Below are 19212 nucleotides of genomic sequence, written 5' to 3'. Positions count from 1 at the left end.
CATATCTGTACTCACAAAATGCAGTGACTTTTAGTATTTCCTTCGTTCACTTAGAAGTATGACCTTAAATTTCTTCCATGTCTTCCCATAGCTTATTCACTCCTTTCTTTTGGCACTGAAAAACAATCCACTTTCTGATTGTACCAATGTGTAATATTTAAAATTTTTTCAACTACTCATGAATGTCTTGAAACAAACATTTATTAAAGCTTATGCGTGGGCTTTTATGTGGATTTATAAGAAATTACCAGTTAGAAACTTAAACTCTCCTAAGGGGAAGGTGTAGCTGAAGTTTTCCTGGTCCTGCCTGGCCCATGATCAGGACAAATCTCTCTCACCTGCCAGTTCCTCAGCCACTCAGATCCAAACAAACACACAGAGACTTACATTAGTTATAAACTGTATGGCCATGGTTCAGGCTTCTTGCTATCTAGTTCTTGTATCTTAAATTAACCCATTTCTATAAATGTATACCTTGCCACGTGGCTTGTGGCTTACCAGTATCTGTCATGGCAACAGCTGGCAGCATCTTCTGACTCAGCCTCCCATCTCCCAGAATTCTCCTCTCTCCTTATCCTGCCTACATTATACTTCCTGCCTGGCTACTGGCCAATCAGCATTTTATTTATCAATCAATCAGAGCAATACTTTCACAGCATCCCTAATACTTCCCCCTTTTCTTTTTTTTCAAAAGGGGAGGTTTTAACTTTAACATAGTAAAATTACATATAACAGAACATTTATCACGCATGAATTACAGTTATAATATCTAGCCTATTTATAATAACTAGTCTATTTTTATTTGGCAAAATTAAAGAAGATAACCTATCTATCCAATATTTGTAAGTCTAAGTTTTCATATCTAACTTATCTTTTATCATGACTAAGAAAATTATAACTATCTAGTCTTCAACTATATCAAAGCTCTCAGAAGGATATAATACTACCTGAGAAATGGGAGAAGGATGCAAGCAACTTTCAGGAGTCTTGGGAGAGTAGACAGAGACAGCTGGCAGCCTGGATAATCATCCAAGGTTCCTCTGTAAAGCTGGGGCATCTGTCTTCAGCCCATGGGTCTAGAGTCTCTCAGTCACTTCTCTGTGTCCTGTAGAATGTCTGGCAGTTTTCTCTGCAAAGCAGGAACCTGAAGGACCATTTTGCCAAGCAAAGTTCAGTGGTCACCTTCCTATGGGTCCTGAAGGTCCAGTTGATCAAACAGTCCAGGCAAGAACAGTTTCTTGCCCAAATGTCTATTTTTGCCAAGTAGAAGAGAAACTTCATACAGAGTGTCTTCAATGCCCATCCTCCTCTCTGAAGTAAATCAGTGCTGCCAGGAGCAGACATGTCTCACTATCCAGAAAGTCTAAATTTTTAAAACATTTTAAATACCATATTCTGTAGGTCTTGGAAGTGTTTGAAGATTACCTACCTAATTAAATTATGTCTATGTATATATAGAAAACGTAACATGATTATAAGTTTGACTATCATAGAAGACTAGTTATTAATCTGTATTTTTAAATTATCCATTACAATTTAAATGAGTTACATAAACATAATACCTCCAACAAGAGTAGAAATATATATACAACATAACAAAATTAACTTTAAATTCGTATCAATAAACGAAAATCCATAGCAATGTAAAACATTTCAAACAAGTTGTTGTTCTTTAAAAGTAGTTTCATTAATCTAACTTTCATCCTATCATATCTATATCAGGAAGGGGGAAAGGGCAGGGATGTTAACATTGTAGCATCACATAAGCTAGAGGTTTTTTTTCAGTAATAGAATTCAATGCCATCATTGTGTCCCTGTAACTACGTGTTGAGAATGGCAAAGGTTATGACAATTGGCAAAGCACTTTTAAGTGAGAAAAAAATTGAAATATTATTTTTATAACAAAGATTATTTCTTGAAGACTTAAAAAAAAAACATTGTCACATTTTTGTCTTTCTCCAGAGGGATTGAGAGCTACAGCCAAAGCACAGTGTAGGTGTCATTTTTTACAGCATCTTCTTTTGATTAACTGCCATCCCAGAAATTGTTATAAATTGATGTTAAGTCATATTCCTTCACACTAGATACCATTAAAATACACAACATACATTCTCCTGTCAGGTCTCAAAGTCAGGTTAAGAATTATGTATAAAGTGATCCTTAGCAAAAAGATGTAACTAAGCCAGCTGATGAGCTTGGGGCTCACCTTAACTGGCATTCAGCTCCATGCTGAATAGGCATGTCCTAACAATTCACTATGGATTTCTCTGAATCACAAAGCCTTGTTCTTATCACAGTTTGAATTGTTTTGTTTTCTGCCCTAGTGTTAGATCAGCAAATGCAATGTGAAAAGTGAGTTTAATCTGGAGTTTTAGACCTAAAAGGGTCTTCCTTTTCTATAACCAGCCAATGGAATACTTTCATTTATTTCTCACACAAATAACATGGGGAGATTTTCATTAGATATGTGTCACAAAACTAATGAAATACTTTGTGTATTCCTTTTCATGAGCATTGTACATTTTGCTGTTGATTTTTCTCTGTGAAAATTGTTAACACTTTGCCTGTGTGTTTATTCTGTCTAAGGTTAATCTGCTGTGGAATGTTGTTCTGTAAGCTGTGAATATGTGTTACTCTGATTGGTTGATAAATAAAATGCTAATTGGCCAGTAGCCAGACAAGAAGTATACATGGTGCAAGCAGATGAGTAATAAGCCTGAGCTAATGGCTGAGCAGTTATAATTAATATAAGCTTCTTGTTGATTATTTTATAAGCGGGCCATGGGACCACAGGGGCCTGGTAGGACTGGAGAAACTTTCTGACTACATTAACCTTGTCCTATTTTTTTGTTTTGTTTCGTTTGTTGTTGTTTTAAGGACACTGTGATTCTATGAGACACTGTGTATAGGAAATTTCATCAACTTTGTTTCTTGTTCATTTTCTTTCTCCATACTAATTATCATCCCCTCCTCAAACTCATGTTGTCCAACAAACAGAAAAAAGCAATCTTCTAACTTTATACCTCCTTGTCTTCCATGTTCCCTTGTGTTGTGTACCTTCATGTCTTGAGTTCGGTGTATCCCTTCATGCCTTGCATTCTGCCATTGGTGAAAATTTCTCTCTGAGTCTTCAGAAGCAATTCTTCCATTCAAAGTGATCTGTCTTGAGACCATCTCTGTACTTCAGTAACTGAATGACGTCAGATGATTTACTAAACATTTGCTCCAGGCTTCTGACACATAAAATAGAGATGATGAAACTAAGAACTTAGCAAATGCACACTGACTGCAATGCAGCCTGCCCAGAGCTGCTCTGTCTTTGCACATGGCAGCCTGTCCTCTCACTGCAGTGCTTGACCACAGGTCAGGTCTCTTTCATTGTATTTTCCTTACCTTGTCTCTTTTTCCCACCTAAGCATTTAAATCTCTTGCCTTTTATTTTCATTTTTTCCTTGTCTTTTTCTGATGATCCTTTTTGTTTTATTTTTAAAGTATCTATTGAGGATACAATGTGAGTTAAGCATTACATAAAATTTTGTTTGTTCAGGTAACTGCCTTGTAAAGCTCTATCCTGAAGTTCAGCCCCAACTTGGAACCCACTTTCTCAGTACTTTGTTCAACAGTCCACTTTCTTTTTTTTTTTTTTTTTCATTTTTTTCTTTATTAAGAAATTTTTTACTCACTCTACATACCACCCACAGATCCCATGTCCCCCCTCCTCCCACCCCCCCAGCCCTCCTTCCTCCCAAGTCACCCCATATCCCCACATCCCCTAAATCAAGGTCTCCCATGGTGAGTCAGCAAAGCCCAGCACACTGAGCCTAAGCAGGTCCAAGCCCCTTCCCACTGCACCAAGGCTGCTCAAGGTGTCACACCACATGCACCGGATTCCAGCAGCCTACCTATGCACCAGGGATGGATCCCGATCCCCCTACCTGGGTACACCCCGAAGAGTTCAAGCCAAACAACCGTCTTCCGTATCCAGAGGGCCTAGTCCAGTCTGTGGCAGCTTCACAGCCACTAGTCTACAGTTCATGGGCCTCCAGTAGTGTGGCTGGTCATCTCTGCATGTCTTCCCATCATGATCTCAACATCTCCCACCTGCAGAATCTCTCTTCTCTCTCATCGATTGGATTCATGCAGGTCAGACTGGTACTTGGCTGTGGATCTCTGCATCTACTTCTAACAGTCACTGGACAAAGGCTCTATGATGGTGGTTAGGGTATTCACTAGGCTGGTCACCAGAGTCAATCAGTCCCGGCACCCTCTAGACCACTGCTAGCATTCCCAGGTGGGGTCATCCTTGTGGATTCCCGTGAGCTTCCCTGGCTCCCTGCCTCTTCCTATTCCCATGATGTCCTCATCCATCATGGCATCTCTCTCCCTGCCCTTTCACTCTGTCCCTGTTCCAGCTTGACCTCCCCATTTCCCTGTGTTCTCATCCTCGACTCCTCACCCTCGCTGCCCCCCTCCAGTCTGCTCATATAGATCTCATCCACTTCTCCTTTGCTGAACAGTGAAGATCTCATTTTCATCTGAAGATCTATTTCTCCATTTCTGCTCCTTATCCCTAGACACTCACATCTAAAGCAGAAAACATGTTTTGCACTTACTTGTGAGTGTGTCCAACTTCTAATCTTGCTAATGTCTCTACATTGTCTCCATCAATCATGTCTTACCTCCTAGATTACTATGGCTTATAGTTAAGCTGGCACCATCTATCACTTCGTAATGTTGCATTGCCTATATTTGCCCACACATATGCTAGCTTCAATGTGTTCTCCACTCAGAATGGGATTCTTATCAAACCATGACCAAGGAAATTGAATGTTAAGAAAAAAAATTTCATTGTCTAAAGTTTAGAAAACATACCTTCAATTGGTAATCAACATTTCATGATCTACAATCCAACAATGACTTATTGCTTCTTTTTGAATAGGTCCCACCTTCCCCTAACTTAATCCATTTAGCTAAGAGGAGTATCCATCCACTGTATGAGTTATATGAAACAAATATGTCTAAAACTAGATGTGATTATCCATATAATTCAGTATATATGATTCTGTGGCTGTAGGTCATGACTATATTAAGAAAATCATCCTTAAAATAAAATTTAAAAACATGTTCATAAAATATAACTTTTCAAACTTCCAATTATAAAAATTTTCTATATTCTTGAAATTTCAGAGTAGTCTTTGATGATTAAATGGCTGTTATTTCCACTGTGATCAACATTGTAACACCAGTTTGTTTTTCTTTTTTAATTTTTTTATTTGAGATTATTTTTCATGCCTAATCAGTGAGCTTGATATAACAAGAAAAACAACAAAATCTCAAATGACTATGAAGGCAAATGAAAATATATAAGTAATAGGGTACTCCCTCAAGAGTCTGTAACTCTCATGTCCCTATATTCATCAATAGCTAGCTAAACATGTAATGTACAATAAATATTTCCTAATTCAGAGTGAATCTCAGAACTGTCAGAGCACTGAAAACATTTGCAACAGAAACAGCAAGTCAGATAGCAGTCTTACAAATGTATTACAAATATACCATCTAACACTTTGGTTTGTCTCAAATATTCTTTTCTCCTCATCTTAATATTCTTTGTTTGTGAGGAGGAGTATGTCCGTGTGCATTCACGTGTATAAATTTAGGTGTATTGCAAAGATTAGAGGAGAAACTTGGCTATCTGTCTGTCCTTGCCTTAGACTTTGTTTAAGACACAGTTTTTTGTTCTTTGCTGTGTATTCCAGGCTCTCTGGGCCATTAGATTCTGGGTATTTTCCTGTATCTGACTACCTTCTCCCTACAGGACACCTGGAATACAGATATTCACACTCGCCTTTGCCCTTGGTTCTACAGCTTCAAACTCAGACCTTCACACTGTACAGCAAGCATTCTTCCCATTGAGCCACACACTAATATTCTTTTTTAATACTAAAATATTTTAGTTTATTTTCTGTTTTCAGCCATACATATGCATACCATTTGAACTCCATGTATAGTTCACAAGCCAGGAGTCTATTCTCTCCTTCCACTATCTAGGCCCCAGTGATTGAACTCAGGATCTCAAGCTTGGCAGCAAGCACCTTTACTCTCTGAGCTATGTTGCTAGCCTTCACATTCTTAATATTAGTTGTGAGTTCTTTCTAGAGGACAAAGTTTCCTTTAATAACATGGACTAACTTTCATAAAGATTCTAGCCATATGTGGTGGCATATACCTTTAATCTGAGTATTAGTAATCTGAGGCATAGGCAGCTAATTTCTGTGAGTTTAAGGCTAGTATGGTCTACATAGTGAGTTCCAGGCCAGATATGGCTATAAAACAAAACCAAATGAAAAAACTTACAACAAAACAAAAAAAGATACACATTAGTGAAGTGGGACACAAAAAGTCTTTTTTTCCTCATAGTCTTTGCATTTTGATGATGATTTTTTCTTTTAATTTAGATAATGTTTTCATAACTATATATCCTGACCAAAATTTCCCCTCTCCCTACTCCTTCCAGTCCCTTCCCACCTCTCTTACCACCCATTTCCACATCCTTTCTGTCTCTCCTTTGAAAACAATAAGCATTTTAGGAATAATAATAAAATGAAACAAGAAAAATCCAAAATAAACAAATTGGAATATGACAAAAACAACCATCTAATAAAAAGAGGCAAGAAGGCACAAGAAATGCACATAGACACAAAGACACACACATTCACACACCCAGAAATCCCATAAAAACCCACAACCAGAAGTTCTCAATTAAAAAAAAAAATGGTCAAAACTTTTAATAGAGAAGAAAAACTCAAGAAGAGATATTTGGTTATTTCATAACTGTAACTTATTTTCTATAGTCAGAAACATATGTAACTTTCATTGAGATATTGACTTTATGATGGTATTTAGTATGGATTGTATTTTAAACAAGCATACAACTCAACAGAGTCCTCCTGATGCTTGATCATGTGTGTGACAGTGTGTGATTGTACTAGATGTCAATGTTCCAACTGGTCGGGTTTGTTGTTTTTCAGTTTTGTTGTTTCTATTTGGTCAATTTAGTTTTCTTGACTTGAAGTAAAAACGTACAATTATCATAACAAAGTCTTATACTCTAGTTATCAGGTACAAAAACCACAATACAAATAAATCAGAAAATAGAACTCTACTTTTTAACTATCATCCATTACTACTTTTACCCACTCTAAGAAAGAATTTGTAAATGGCAAGGTTTTGCTTATTTGGGTTTTACTTCAACACACTTTCAAAGTTTTATTCTATAGATAAGGGGAAAACTTTGGAAAATTTGGGGGTGTTTAATTTTTATAACAGTGGATATTTATTAATCATTCCAAAGTATTAATAACTTCTCTAGTACATGTGACCAATATTAATTTGTGTTTGTTTTGTTGGTACCAGTGTGGTCCATGTCTTAGCATCCTCTATGTGAAGGTGGCAGCATCTCAGAGTATCTGGTTGTCCAAAGCTTAATTTCCAGTGACTTCAACAGATGATGATCTATCTTGATCCAAACTAAATAAAAAGCAGCATTATTTGAATGTATTTACTGAGGCTATTTGCTTTGGAGTTTATTTAATTAATTAATGTGAATTTGAAATTTCTTGAAACTTACAACAGTTAGGTATACTTTATCTATATTTTGGTTAGAAATAAAACAACAAAAAAAAAACCCCAAGATATGAATAGTCAATTCAGTTTCAAACTCCCCCTAAACTATGAAAGGAGGGGAATTTTTTAAACTTGAATGGTGGACCTAGGCTCTAGGCTCTGTCCTAACATTAATTCATATTTCTCATGATGTGCAATAGAACTTTGGAGACAACCTTGTGAATATGATTTATTTACCTTCCCAGGTAGAATCTCCATTATCAATAGCACATAAATTCACTGTTATTTTGATGATAAAAGATCAATAGTGATTTGTAGATATGGTTGTTTTACTGCTGGTCTGGAAATCCATGGTGAGAATGTCAGGATGCATTGATTGGCATTGCCTGAGGAGAGGGAAAGTGTTACCTGATTCACCACTTCAAAGGAGGCAACTACCCCATTCTTGAAATCCCCTGTCATAGTGTAAAACCTACAGATGACTCCACACAATTAATTTTTTTAAATTAGAGGATTCCATGTTTCAGAGAACAATTGTGTGCTATGCATCTATTTAGTCTTCCGACTTGGATTATAACTTCTTCATTGGAGGTGACAGAGCCTATGCATTTTGTTTTGTTTTCTGAGGCCACTGTGAAAGAGTAACTCACAAAACATCTGGATGTACAGGCTATATAATTGTCTTTTCAGTCTGCTGGACTTTGGGGCAGGTATACAAGCATATCATCATCATTTTTAAAACCAATCTACATTATACAGAAAGGTTATATAGATGTAAGACAGAGGAAGATAATACAACACAGAAGTATTTTCCTTTTTTTGTTTTTTTTTTTTGTTTGTTTGTTTTTTGAGACAGGATTTCTCTGTGTAGCTTTGCACCATTCCTGGAACTCACTTTGGAGATCAGGCTGGCCTCGAACTCACAGAGATCTGCCTGCCTCTGCCACCCAAGTGCTGGGATTAAAGGCATGTGCCACCACCACTGGGCCAGAAGTATTTTTCAAAGTCTACCTTGCTCTGCCCTGTGTTGTTGGTGCCTAATTCTTACTTGGTATGGGCAATCATCTTTACCTAATTTTCTGTACAGTCTTCTAGAAAGATTTCCCTCTGTAGCTATAGGTTCTGAGATTCGTGGTATAAGCTGACTACTGACTAAAAATATTTGAAAAAATATTGTGTCTATACTGAATATGTATTTAACATATATTTCATGTCATTATTCCCCAAAGTAAGGTTTACAAATGTTTATTTACCATTTACACTATATTAAATTTGGGTTTCATAAGTAATCCAGTGACTTGGGTATATTATAGACAAATACTACACCCATTTAATATAAAGGACTTGAAAATTGCCAACTTTGGATCTGTAGAAGTTCCTGGAACCAATCTCTTCAGGACACCAAGACACACATATACATACACTAATGCATTTGTGGAAATGAAATCATACATAGTCATACATACGTGAATCCTTTTAATGTGTAAGGAAGCTCACATTTACTTGGTTAACACCTTTTTAAATTTATATCTCATAAGATGGTTTCTTAGTATGTTGTGTTCATTTTTTTTTTCACTGAATTCACTATTACAGTATATTATGCTGCAATCCTGGTTACTTTCTTAGGATGAGAATTTGAATTTCTGACAGTCTTTCTATAACAAGCAAAACGCTGATATACACCACTGCATGCAGTAATTTCAAAATTAGTTTGCTTGTTTTAAAGATTTGATGAACTTTGTATTTGCACACTTTTTAAAAACTTTGTCCTACAAGGAAGTTACTCCAATGTACAGCCCTGGAACATTTGATGGATTTCATGCACCCTTCTCAAATCTATGTAATTATCCAACATTTTGATCTTGACTTGCCTAATAGAAAAGAAATGGCGTCAAACTAACATTTAGTTAATGTTTTAAATTTCAAGATCTTTTAAACACCCTATATTTGTATTATGTCATTAAAATGTTGTACAGGTGTTAGAATATGGATTTTATCCTACCAGTTTGACAAAACTCTCTGTATGTTAGACAAATATGCCCAGTAATATTTGTATAGTTTTTATTGACACTTATGATTTGTACATATTAATGGAACTCTGTATGCTGTTCCAACATATGCATCAAATGTGTACTGATCTATCACCCCCACTCCTCCTTTGATAACTTCTAGCAATGACTACTCTACAATCGGATAGATCTTTTGTTTATTTGTTTAACATTACATGTGAGAAAGAACATGTAGTGTTAGATTTATGTATGTGATTCATTTCACTTAACATAATTGCTTCGAGTTCCATCCACATTGCTAGAAGTGAAAGAAATTTTATTCTCTTTTCATACTGACTAACATTCAATTGCACACGTGTGTGTGTGTGTGTGTGTGTGTGTGTGTGTGTGTGTGTAAGTCCACACAGAAAATATACTTTATTCATCTACTAATGGGCACATGAGCCTACTTCACTTTTTAGCTGTTATGAAAATTATCACAATAAACATGGCAAGTAGTTATCTATTTAGTAAGTTGATTTTATTTTCTTTAGATATATAGCCAGAAGAAGGGCTATGGCACATCAATCTACCTTGAGTTATTTTAAAGAAACCTTGATATTATTTTTGTAACATTTACATTAGCAACAACAGTGTATACAAGTTCCCTTTTTGTCACATCCTGGTCAACATTTACTTTTAAATTTTAAAATAGTTATTTATGTGTTTGTTTTTATTTATTATTTGTAGGTGTGTGTATACACATACACCACAGTGCAAGTGTGAAGGTCAGAGGACAATATGTAAGAGTTGGTTCTCTCCTTCTACCATATGTCCTGGCCCTGAACTCATATCAAGTCAGGCAGTCAACATCTTTAGCCACTGAGCCATCTCATCTGGTTGAATTTGATATTTTTAATGTTAATTTTTATACCCATTTAATTAGAATAAGATGGTGACTCCTGGTTTTAACTTACATTTTCCTAGTGACTAATGATATTTAACAAACTTGAATTTTTTTTTTTTGGTAATTTGTAGTTTTTCTCAGAAAATTTAAATTCACACATTTTATAAAGCAGCATTACTTAATTTTTTTTGTTTGATTTTTTTGTTTGTTTGTTTTTGCTAAGCTTGGGAATTTCCTTCCTTATCATGTATAGTGATGTTTGGACAGATGGCAATAGTTGTTTTCACTCTTTCCCTCACTTGTGTGTGTGTGTGTGTGTGTGTGTGTGTGTGTGTGTGTGTGTATGTGTGTGGAGTGTGTGTGTGTGTGAGTGTGTGTGTGAGTGTGTGTGTGAGTGTGAGTGTGTGTGTGAGTGTGTGTGTGGTGTGTGTGTGTGTGTGTGTAGAATCTTTTTCACTTGGTGTAGCACATTCTGCTACCATACAAGTCAGCTAAAACAAGGAGAAAACTTTGTGGTCAGTACCAACTTGATTTAGCTATATCTTGTGATGAGTGTGTGGTGTCTTCAGCAATAATACCTTTACATCAAGTTCTGGTGGGCAATCGAGAACAACAGCAATAATTTACAATGTTTTAGAGGTCCCTGGGATACATCTACTGACATGATGAGACGCATCCCAGACCTGAAATCCTATGGCAATCTAGGAAGAGCATTACACCCAGTTAAACCCACAAATCGAAAGATCCACCTATGAGTGAGAATAAAGTAGCAATTATATTTTTCAGACTGGGCTACCTCAGTCAATATCTTTTCAGTTCTCTCTATTTACTTGATGTTTTCATAATCTTTTTTTCTTTATAGTTGAATAAAATTCCATTGAACGTAGATACCACATTTTTCATTATGTATTTATTACCTGATGTACATTTGGGTTGTATCAAATGCCTAGCTATTGTGAATAGAGAAGCTATGAATATGGGTTAGCATATGTCTTTGTAATAGGAAGTAAGTCATTAGGGTGTATGCCCAGGTATCATATAGTTGGGTCATGTGGCGTATCTATTTCTAGTTTTTTTTGAGGAGTCCCCACACTGATCTCTAAGAGCCTGTAGCAGATTACCCTCCCACAAATAGCACACGAGGGCCCACATTCCTCATATCCTAAGCAGCATTTGTCACAACTAATTTTCTTAATCTTAGCCATTCTGATTGGGGTAAGATGAAATCTTAAAGAAGTTTTAAGTTGCTATTCCCTAATGGCTAAGGATGGTGAACATTGTTTAAATGTTTCATAGACATTTTCTTTTTTCTTGTGAGAGCCCTCCATTCATTTCCAAGGCCTACTTTTTGATTCAGTTTTTTTTTTTCTTGCAGTTTAGTTTTTAAGTTATTTGTATATTCTGGACACTAATCCACTGTTAGACATACAGCATATGCTTTTCGTTTTGTTCTCATATCCTGTAGGCCTCCCCTTCGATTGATTAGCAATTTCCTTTGCAATACAGAAGTATTTCAATTTCATCAGGTCCCATTGGTCTGTTGTTGGTCCTGTTTCCTAGGTGACCAGAGTCCTATATAAAAATCTCAAGCCTAAAATGTATTTCCTATTTTTTTTTCTAAGTTTCAGTTTCAGGTCTAACATGGAGCGTTCTTTTATTTCACTTTTTCTTTGTTTGTTTTTTCTTTCATTTGTTTATTTATTTTTTCAAAACAGGGTTTCTCTGTGTAACAGCCCTGGCTGGTCCTGGAGCTCAATTTGTAGACCAAGCTGGAAATGAACTCAGTGATCTGTCTGCCTCTGCCTCCCCAGTGCTGGGATCAAAGATGTGCACCACCAAACCTGGCTCCTAACACTGAATTTTTCATGTGCTCTAAATCAATTTCTGTGCATGATAAAAGAGAAAGATCAAATTTCATTCTTCTACGTGTAGATGTTTCTTTGCAACAGTTGTTTCAAATGTTTTTCTCCTGTATATCTTTGTTTGATTTTTCATCTTTGTCAAAATTCAGGTGTCTGTCGATGCATGAGTTACTATTGGGTCCTCAAGTCTTCTGCATTGATCAACGAATCTATTTTTGTGTGGGGTCCAAACTGCTTTTGCTACTTTGGTTTTATAGAAATCAGGGCTGGCAGTTCTTCACAGAGTGTCTTTAGTGCTCAGGCTTACGTTGGTTATCCAGGGCTGACATTCTTTTATGAAGCAACTTTCATAATCATTTCAAGACAAATAGGTAAAAAGTCTTGAAGTGCTAATGTTCCATGTATAAATAAAGTGCCACTTTTCCTAAAATAAAGCATCTGCCTAAATTTCAGCTTGGGTCATAACTAATAGTCTTTGCCTGAATTTACAACTGTGAAATCAATGGCGCAAAGAGTGTCCCTCTAAAGTTGACTTCTGAAGGTATTATATACTTGGAACTATCCACAGAATCCCTTTTTATTTAACAATACAGGAGATAATCTGAAACTGAGGAAAACACCAATGCTCAGACTCTAAGAGCAGTTACAAGCAGGGAAAGAGTATTCTGATGCTGTCATGAAAAGAAACTCTCAGATGATCAGCAAATAGAGTTCTTACTAATAGCAAATAATTCTGTCTCTGACAGAAATGATACTGGCCATTCATTACTGGGACCTAATTGCAAAAATTCAGATGCATTTTCTTTTCATTCTCTTAAGGGAGATGCATCAATAATGCCTGGGTCTGTGATGGAGATGTTGACTGTGAGGATCAATCTGATGAAGAAGACTGTGACAGTTTCTTGTGTGGACCACCCAAGTACCCTTGTGCTAATGACACCTCCGTGTGCCTGCAGCCAGAAAAACTCTGCAATGGGAGAAGGGACTGTCCAGATGGGTCAGATGAAGGCGACCTTTGTGGTATGGCTTGTTCTGTCCCATTTTTTTTATCTCCATATATTAGACCCTTGTAGTTTACTCACATCTGCTTATGATCATTATACTCATTTATTCTATTTATTCCCTTCAAATGAGACTTTTTGCATTGACTTATGTATAACTGTTAGGCACTAAATAGCCTTTTAAAACACAAAGATTTGATGCAGAATTTCTGAAAACAAGAAAAGGAAAACTAGACTGTGCATTACGAATTACATAGTTCTGCAGGTGTTACATCTCTAGCTCCTGACAATTCCATCCTTGAGCAATTACTGTCAGGAGTGTTAAGATCAGGGAAGCCTTCTCACTGCTGACCTGTAGGGTGCAGTTCCCCACCACCGTATGGATGTTGAGGAGTCTTCAAACTTTACAGGAGAAACTGTGTTTTTGTTTGTTACAGCAAAAGGGAGAAGCTGGGTAATGAGACAGACTGAGTTACTATGCTGCTGTGTCTGTTTTGAAGTCTTTGTAGAACAGTTTCCCTGAGTATGTTTATCTGGTTAAAACAATCAATGCAACAAACTCTAAAAGAACTTGGAATAGCCTTCTCCATGTCAAACAATAAATCTGAAAGAAAATGTGTTTTCCATTCTGAGGAGATCAGAGACTTGTCATGTAGAAGATTTAGGGATTTAGGTATGTTTGCTAAACAATACTGAAGGAGGCATTTGTAAAAAGTCTAAAGAATGGTAAGAACAAGTAGCTCCCTGGAGCTATAAATGGTAATGACTAGGAAAGGATGACTAAATTTACTGATCCAAAGAGTGAAAGGCTACTCTTGGCCCTGGAGTTGTGTTTGTATGCAACTGAGCATCAGTAGTATATTTGCACAGTGTGAAAACTGTTGTCTCTCCATTTTAAAAGGTATGTAATAAAGCAACCTTTCTTTCAAAGCTTCTGTAATTCTATAAGATTTCCTTTATTTTACATACCAACCACAGATCCCCTCTCACGTCTCCTCCCACTCCCCCCACCCCAACTAACCCCCTCAACTCATCCCTCAACTCCTCTTCCAAAAGGGTAAGTTATCCCATGGAGGTGGGTGGGGGAAGCCTGGTACATTCAGTTAAGGCAGGACTCGCCCCCCCATCCCCCACCCTCCCAGGCCCCCCTCAAGGGTGAGAAAACTTAAAGAGCTGGCAAATCATTGGCTGAGAGAATACTGATGTTTAATTTGTGCACTGTTTTAGATTTCAAGGTGAGTTTTGTTTCCACTGAACTATGTTGTTAAATCCACAGATGGCTTCAGACATTCTTAGAGCTAAGATAAAAGTGATATTTGAAATAAACTAAAAACATTGTAAAAAAGTCTTCCTTTTTATTTCATGTTATTTTTTTAACCTGTCATGCACAATGGATTTATTTACAGTAATTCTCTTCAAAAAGAGTGTCAATGGACTAAAATAGGGAAAATACTTTAAAATGGCTACAATTATCAAGTGATTATGATTACTGGAGAACACGCATATTTGGAAATTAATCTATTTTTCCTCACAAAAGAATACCTACTATGAAGTGAATTCTTAAAGAATAATGGCTAATAGAATTATATTTTTTTCTTATTACTACAACTGTTTTAATGATGATGAATAGCATGGAAAAAAGGTAAACTATCAGAAAACTTTAAAATATAGGAATGTTTTAAGAATGCCTTGCATTTCAGCCCATTTTTACAAGAAATATACTAGTAGCACCAGGAAATATTATATTATACAGGTAGTAACAATTTGTCGATAAATACACAATGGTCCTTCTAGGTCTTGCCTGAAAAAGTACGACTAGATCAGTTTTGAGAACTGATTTTTTTTTAAGTCTCTGTTTTGCCTGATTTTTGTTGTTTTGTTTTGTTTTAAGGCACAGTCTCACTGTGCAGAGCTGGCCAGTCTCAAACTCCCTGTGTAGACCAGGTTGGTCTCATAATCACAGAGATCTGCCTGCTTCAATGTCTCTAATGCAGGGATTAGAGGCATTCACACCCAGCTCCAACATTTTTACTGCAAGGAAATGTGGAGAAGCTCCTGCCTGTCTGCTGTGTACTTGTTGCCTCCTTGGGAACAGTAGGGACAGTAGGGGACAGTAGGGGACAGTAGGGGACAGTGGAGCTGTAAAACAAAACAAAAACTATCTCAGTCAAGAGCATGACATTTTGAAATTTTCCCATTCTAGCCCAAATTTTACAAGTTATATCCTGTTTTTAAACTTTAATTTTAATAATAAGGTATCTTTAATTGCCTATTCAACATCAGGCTGATAAACATAATTAGAAGTATTCTATATCTCTCTAGAACCTAACATTTTGTGATAAATAGAATAATAAATGTATGTATATAAATATATACAAATATATATAAAGTTAAATATTAATGGAATGAAGCAATCATTCCCTTTCTTTAGCAATAGTGTGTATTATTCATATGGTTGCTGATTATTTGTGCCAAAATTCAAGTAAAAATCTGTTTGTGTATTATGTATTACATTTCCATGACCTCATTGAATTAATCATAATAACCAATATATAGGGCACAAGGCACAAAGCAAACTACTCGTCATTATGACTTTAATTAGATATGAACATATATGTATTTATTTATAGACATTAAGTACTGAAATAATCAAAGTTTGTGTCTCCTTTGCATACATATACAATTTATTTTGCACCACTTCTGAAAGGTTGAGGGTAACTTTCTCAGTTTTAACAAAAATATGGAACACTATTTATAACAGCGGGCTAACCCCATCTGTACTGAACACTTTTTACATCAATGGGCATATGCAAACTATATTACAAATTTAGTATCAATGAAAACTTATATTCCCAATTATTATCATTTAGAAATAAATCTGACATTGCATCATTTCTGGCAGCATTTATAGTCTAATGACTGTGGGGAGATTTTCTTATATTCGGTACAAAATCCCCGACTCTAATTTCATACTTGGAGAATTCAATCAGTGATTAGTATGGCATAAGAAAAACAATATGACTGAGAACATCTGCCCTTTGACAGATGAATGTTCTCTGAACAATGGAGGCTGTAGCAACCACTGTTCTGTTGTCCCTGGAAGAGGAATTGTCTGCTCCTGCCCAGAAGGACACCAGCTCAAGAAAGACAATAGAACCTGTGAAATTGTGGACTACTGTGCCTCCCACCAGAGGTGCAGCCAAGTGTGTGAGCAGTACAAGCACATGGTCAAGTGCTCCTGTTACGAAGGCTGGACACTGGGTACAGACGGGGAAACCTGCACCAGTGTGGGTGAGTGGATACCGCAAATCATGGAAGCAAACCCCCAAACACTTTGACAATTTTTAATTGAAGGATTCCATTTATTCTCTATATAGCCTTTAAAAGTTATGTCACTTTTAACCTGTTCCAATACCTCTGGAAAAGATGTGTTACAACATACCCTCCTATTGTAATTCTCTGGTCACTACTACTGTTCTAACTGGTGATCATCACAATTAACTTCTCATAGCATGTTTCATGGATAACACATCACACATTCGAAATTGTACATTACAACTGGACTACAGATAATGATGCATTTTTGTCATCACTGAAATCTTATTGAGTTCCCCATGACACAGGTCTATGGATAGAACTAAAGAGGTTCCTGAAATTTGTTGAGGAAATTAACCTCCAGAGTAGAGAAGGCATCTCTTTCATTTTATTAATGTAGGCTTCAGATCACCTAACCTAAAACCAACCAGGATAATTTGTATATAACACAAAGGATAGATGTAGATAGAAAGATAGACAGAGACAGATAGACAGTTGATAGGTAGATAGATAGATAGATAGATAGATAGATTGATAGATAGATAGAAAGACAGACAATAGGTAGATAGAAGTTATACATATTTCAAAGTATCATTTATATTCAGACTGAATATGACTGTTAATTCAAAATAGTCACTAAGAATGGCAAGAGCTGCTGACTGTTGGGCTTTAAATGTAAAATTCCTTCTTTCTTGCCCTTCTTTCACTCCCATCATTCTTTTCTTGACTCTTTCTTTAAAATATGATTTATATTGAATTGTAACACGTGTGCTTACTCATCTTAACACTTCAAATAAGAAAAGAAAAGAGAGCTAGCTTTTCTAAGGCACCTAATCAATGACAATTTGGGAACTATTTTGAGTATTCACAATATGAGAAGAAGTTAAAATAGGGATGGAAATACCATATCAAATAAATTTTAATTCATGACACCTGAAACCAATACGATATGGAAATATAGTATTTTTATTGTTGTTGTTGTTTTTCAAGATACGGTTTTTCTGTGTAGCCCTAGCTGTCCTGGAACTAGCTCTGTAGACTGGCTAGCCTTGAACTCACAGAGATCCACCTGCTTTTGTCTCTGCCCCTTGAGAGCTGGGTTTAAAGGTGTCCACCACTGCTTGATTTCATGGCTGTATCTTGATTAATCTTTCTGTTTAATGATGCATTTTTATTATTTTTTTCATCCATACCACAAATCCCCCTCCCTCCTCTCCCCCAAGTTCCTCTCTCCACCTACACTTTGCCCCCCACCAACTCCTCCTCCATTTCTATTCAGAAAAGAGCAGGCCTCCCATGGGTGTAAATCAAACATGGCAGGATATTAAGTTGCAGTAGGACTAGGCGGCCACACTTGTATTAAGGCTGGACAGGGCAATCAAGTACGAGTAATAGGGTTCCAAAAGCTGGCAAAAGACTCAGAAATAGCCCCTGCTCCCACTGTTAGGAGTCCCACAAAAAGACCAAGCTACATAACTCCAACGTATATGCAGAGGGCCTAGGTCAGTTTCATGCAGCCTCCCTGGTTATAGGTTCAATGTCTTTGAGTCCCTGTGAGTACATGTTAGCTGATTCTGAGGGTTTTCTTATGATGTCCTTGAACCCTCTGGCTCCTACAATCCATCTTTCTGCCTCTTCCTCAGGTTTCCTTGAGCACCACCTAATATATTTGGCTGTGGATCTCCAAATCCATTTCCATCAGTAAACCTCTTTGATGACAATTGTACTAGGCATTAGTCTATGATTATAGCATAATATCATTAGGATTATTACATGGACTTTTTTGCCAGTATTATTTGGTTCTATCCTAGGTCTCTGGGCTATCCATTTGCTGGGTCCTGGTATTCCAGGAAATGTCAGGGGTGGGTTTCCCCTTATGCCATGGTCTCAGGTTGAACCTGTCATTCGTTGGCCATGCCCACAATTTCTGTGCCACCTTTACCCTAGCACATATTGTAGGCAGGACAAATTGTAGATATGGCTGGTTTGTTTTCCGAGTCCCTCCACTGGAAGTCTTGTGAATACAGGAGATAGCCAGTTCAAGCTATGTATTTCATGGTGCTAGGAGTCTTAGCTACAGTCACTCTTGTATACTCCTTGGGGTTTCCATTGCAATAGGTTTATACCTCACCTGGAAATGCCTGGTTTTTCCTGCCATCTCTTCTATTACTATTGCCCTCCACTACCCCTACCTGATCCCTTCTGCTCCCATACCCAACCACCTCCAATTACCCTTGAAATCTACTTTATTTACCCTTCCAGGGAGAACCAAGCACTCCTCCTTGAGCCTTCCTTGTTACTTAGCTTCTCTGGTTCTGTGGATTGCAGCATGGATATATTTTACTTTACACCTAACGTCCACTTATAATTGAGTATATACCATGTTTGTCTTTCTGAGTCTTACCTTACTCTGAGTTCTGAGGGTTACCTTACTCAGGAGGAATTTTTCTAGGTTTGTCAATTTGCCTGTAAATTCCATGATGTCATTTTTTTTAACAGCTGAGTAATACTCC

General features: G+C 36.8%; 1 protein-coding gene across 7 annotated transcripts in view; it reads left to right on the top strand.

The window, feature by feature from the left end:
• Positions 1 to 19212, top strand: part of Lrp1b (LDL receptor related protein 1B) — a 1919409-nt gene that overhangs the window by 1197877 nt on the left and 702320 nt on the right. For all 7 annotated transcript variants that reach the window (XM_036183000.1, XM_036183003.1, XM_036182999.1 and 4 more), the window contains 2 exons: positions 13203 to 13403; positions 16430 to 16675. In XM_036183000.1, the coding sequence (XP_036038893.1) occupies positions 13203 to 13403; positions 16430 to 16675 (447 nt within the window). The remainder of the gene's footprint in view (positions 1 to 13202; positions 13404 to 16429; positions 16676 to 19212) is intronic.

This window comes from Onychomys torridus, chromosome 4, assembly GCF_903995425.1.
Source record: "Onychomys torridus chromosome 4, mOncTor1.1, whole genome shotgun sequence".
In the NCBI taxonomy this organism is placed as follows: domain Eukaryota; kingdom Metazoa; phylum Chordata; class Mammalia; order Rodentia; family Cricetidae; genus Onychomys; species Onychomys torridus.
This window is presented reverse-complemented; position numbering and strand designations above follow the sequence as displayed.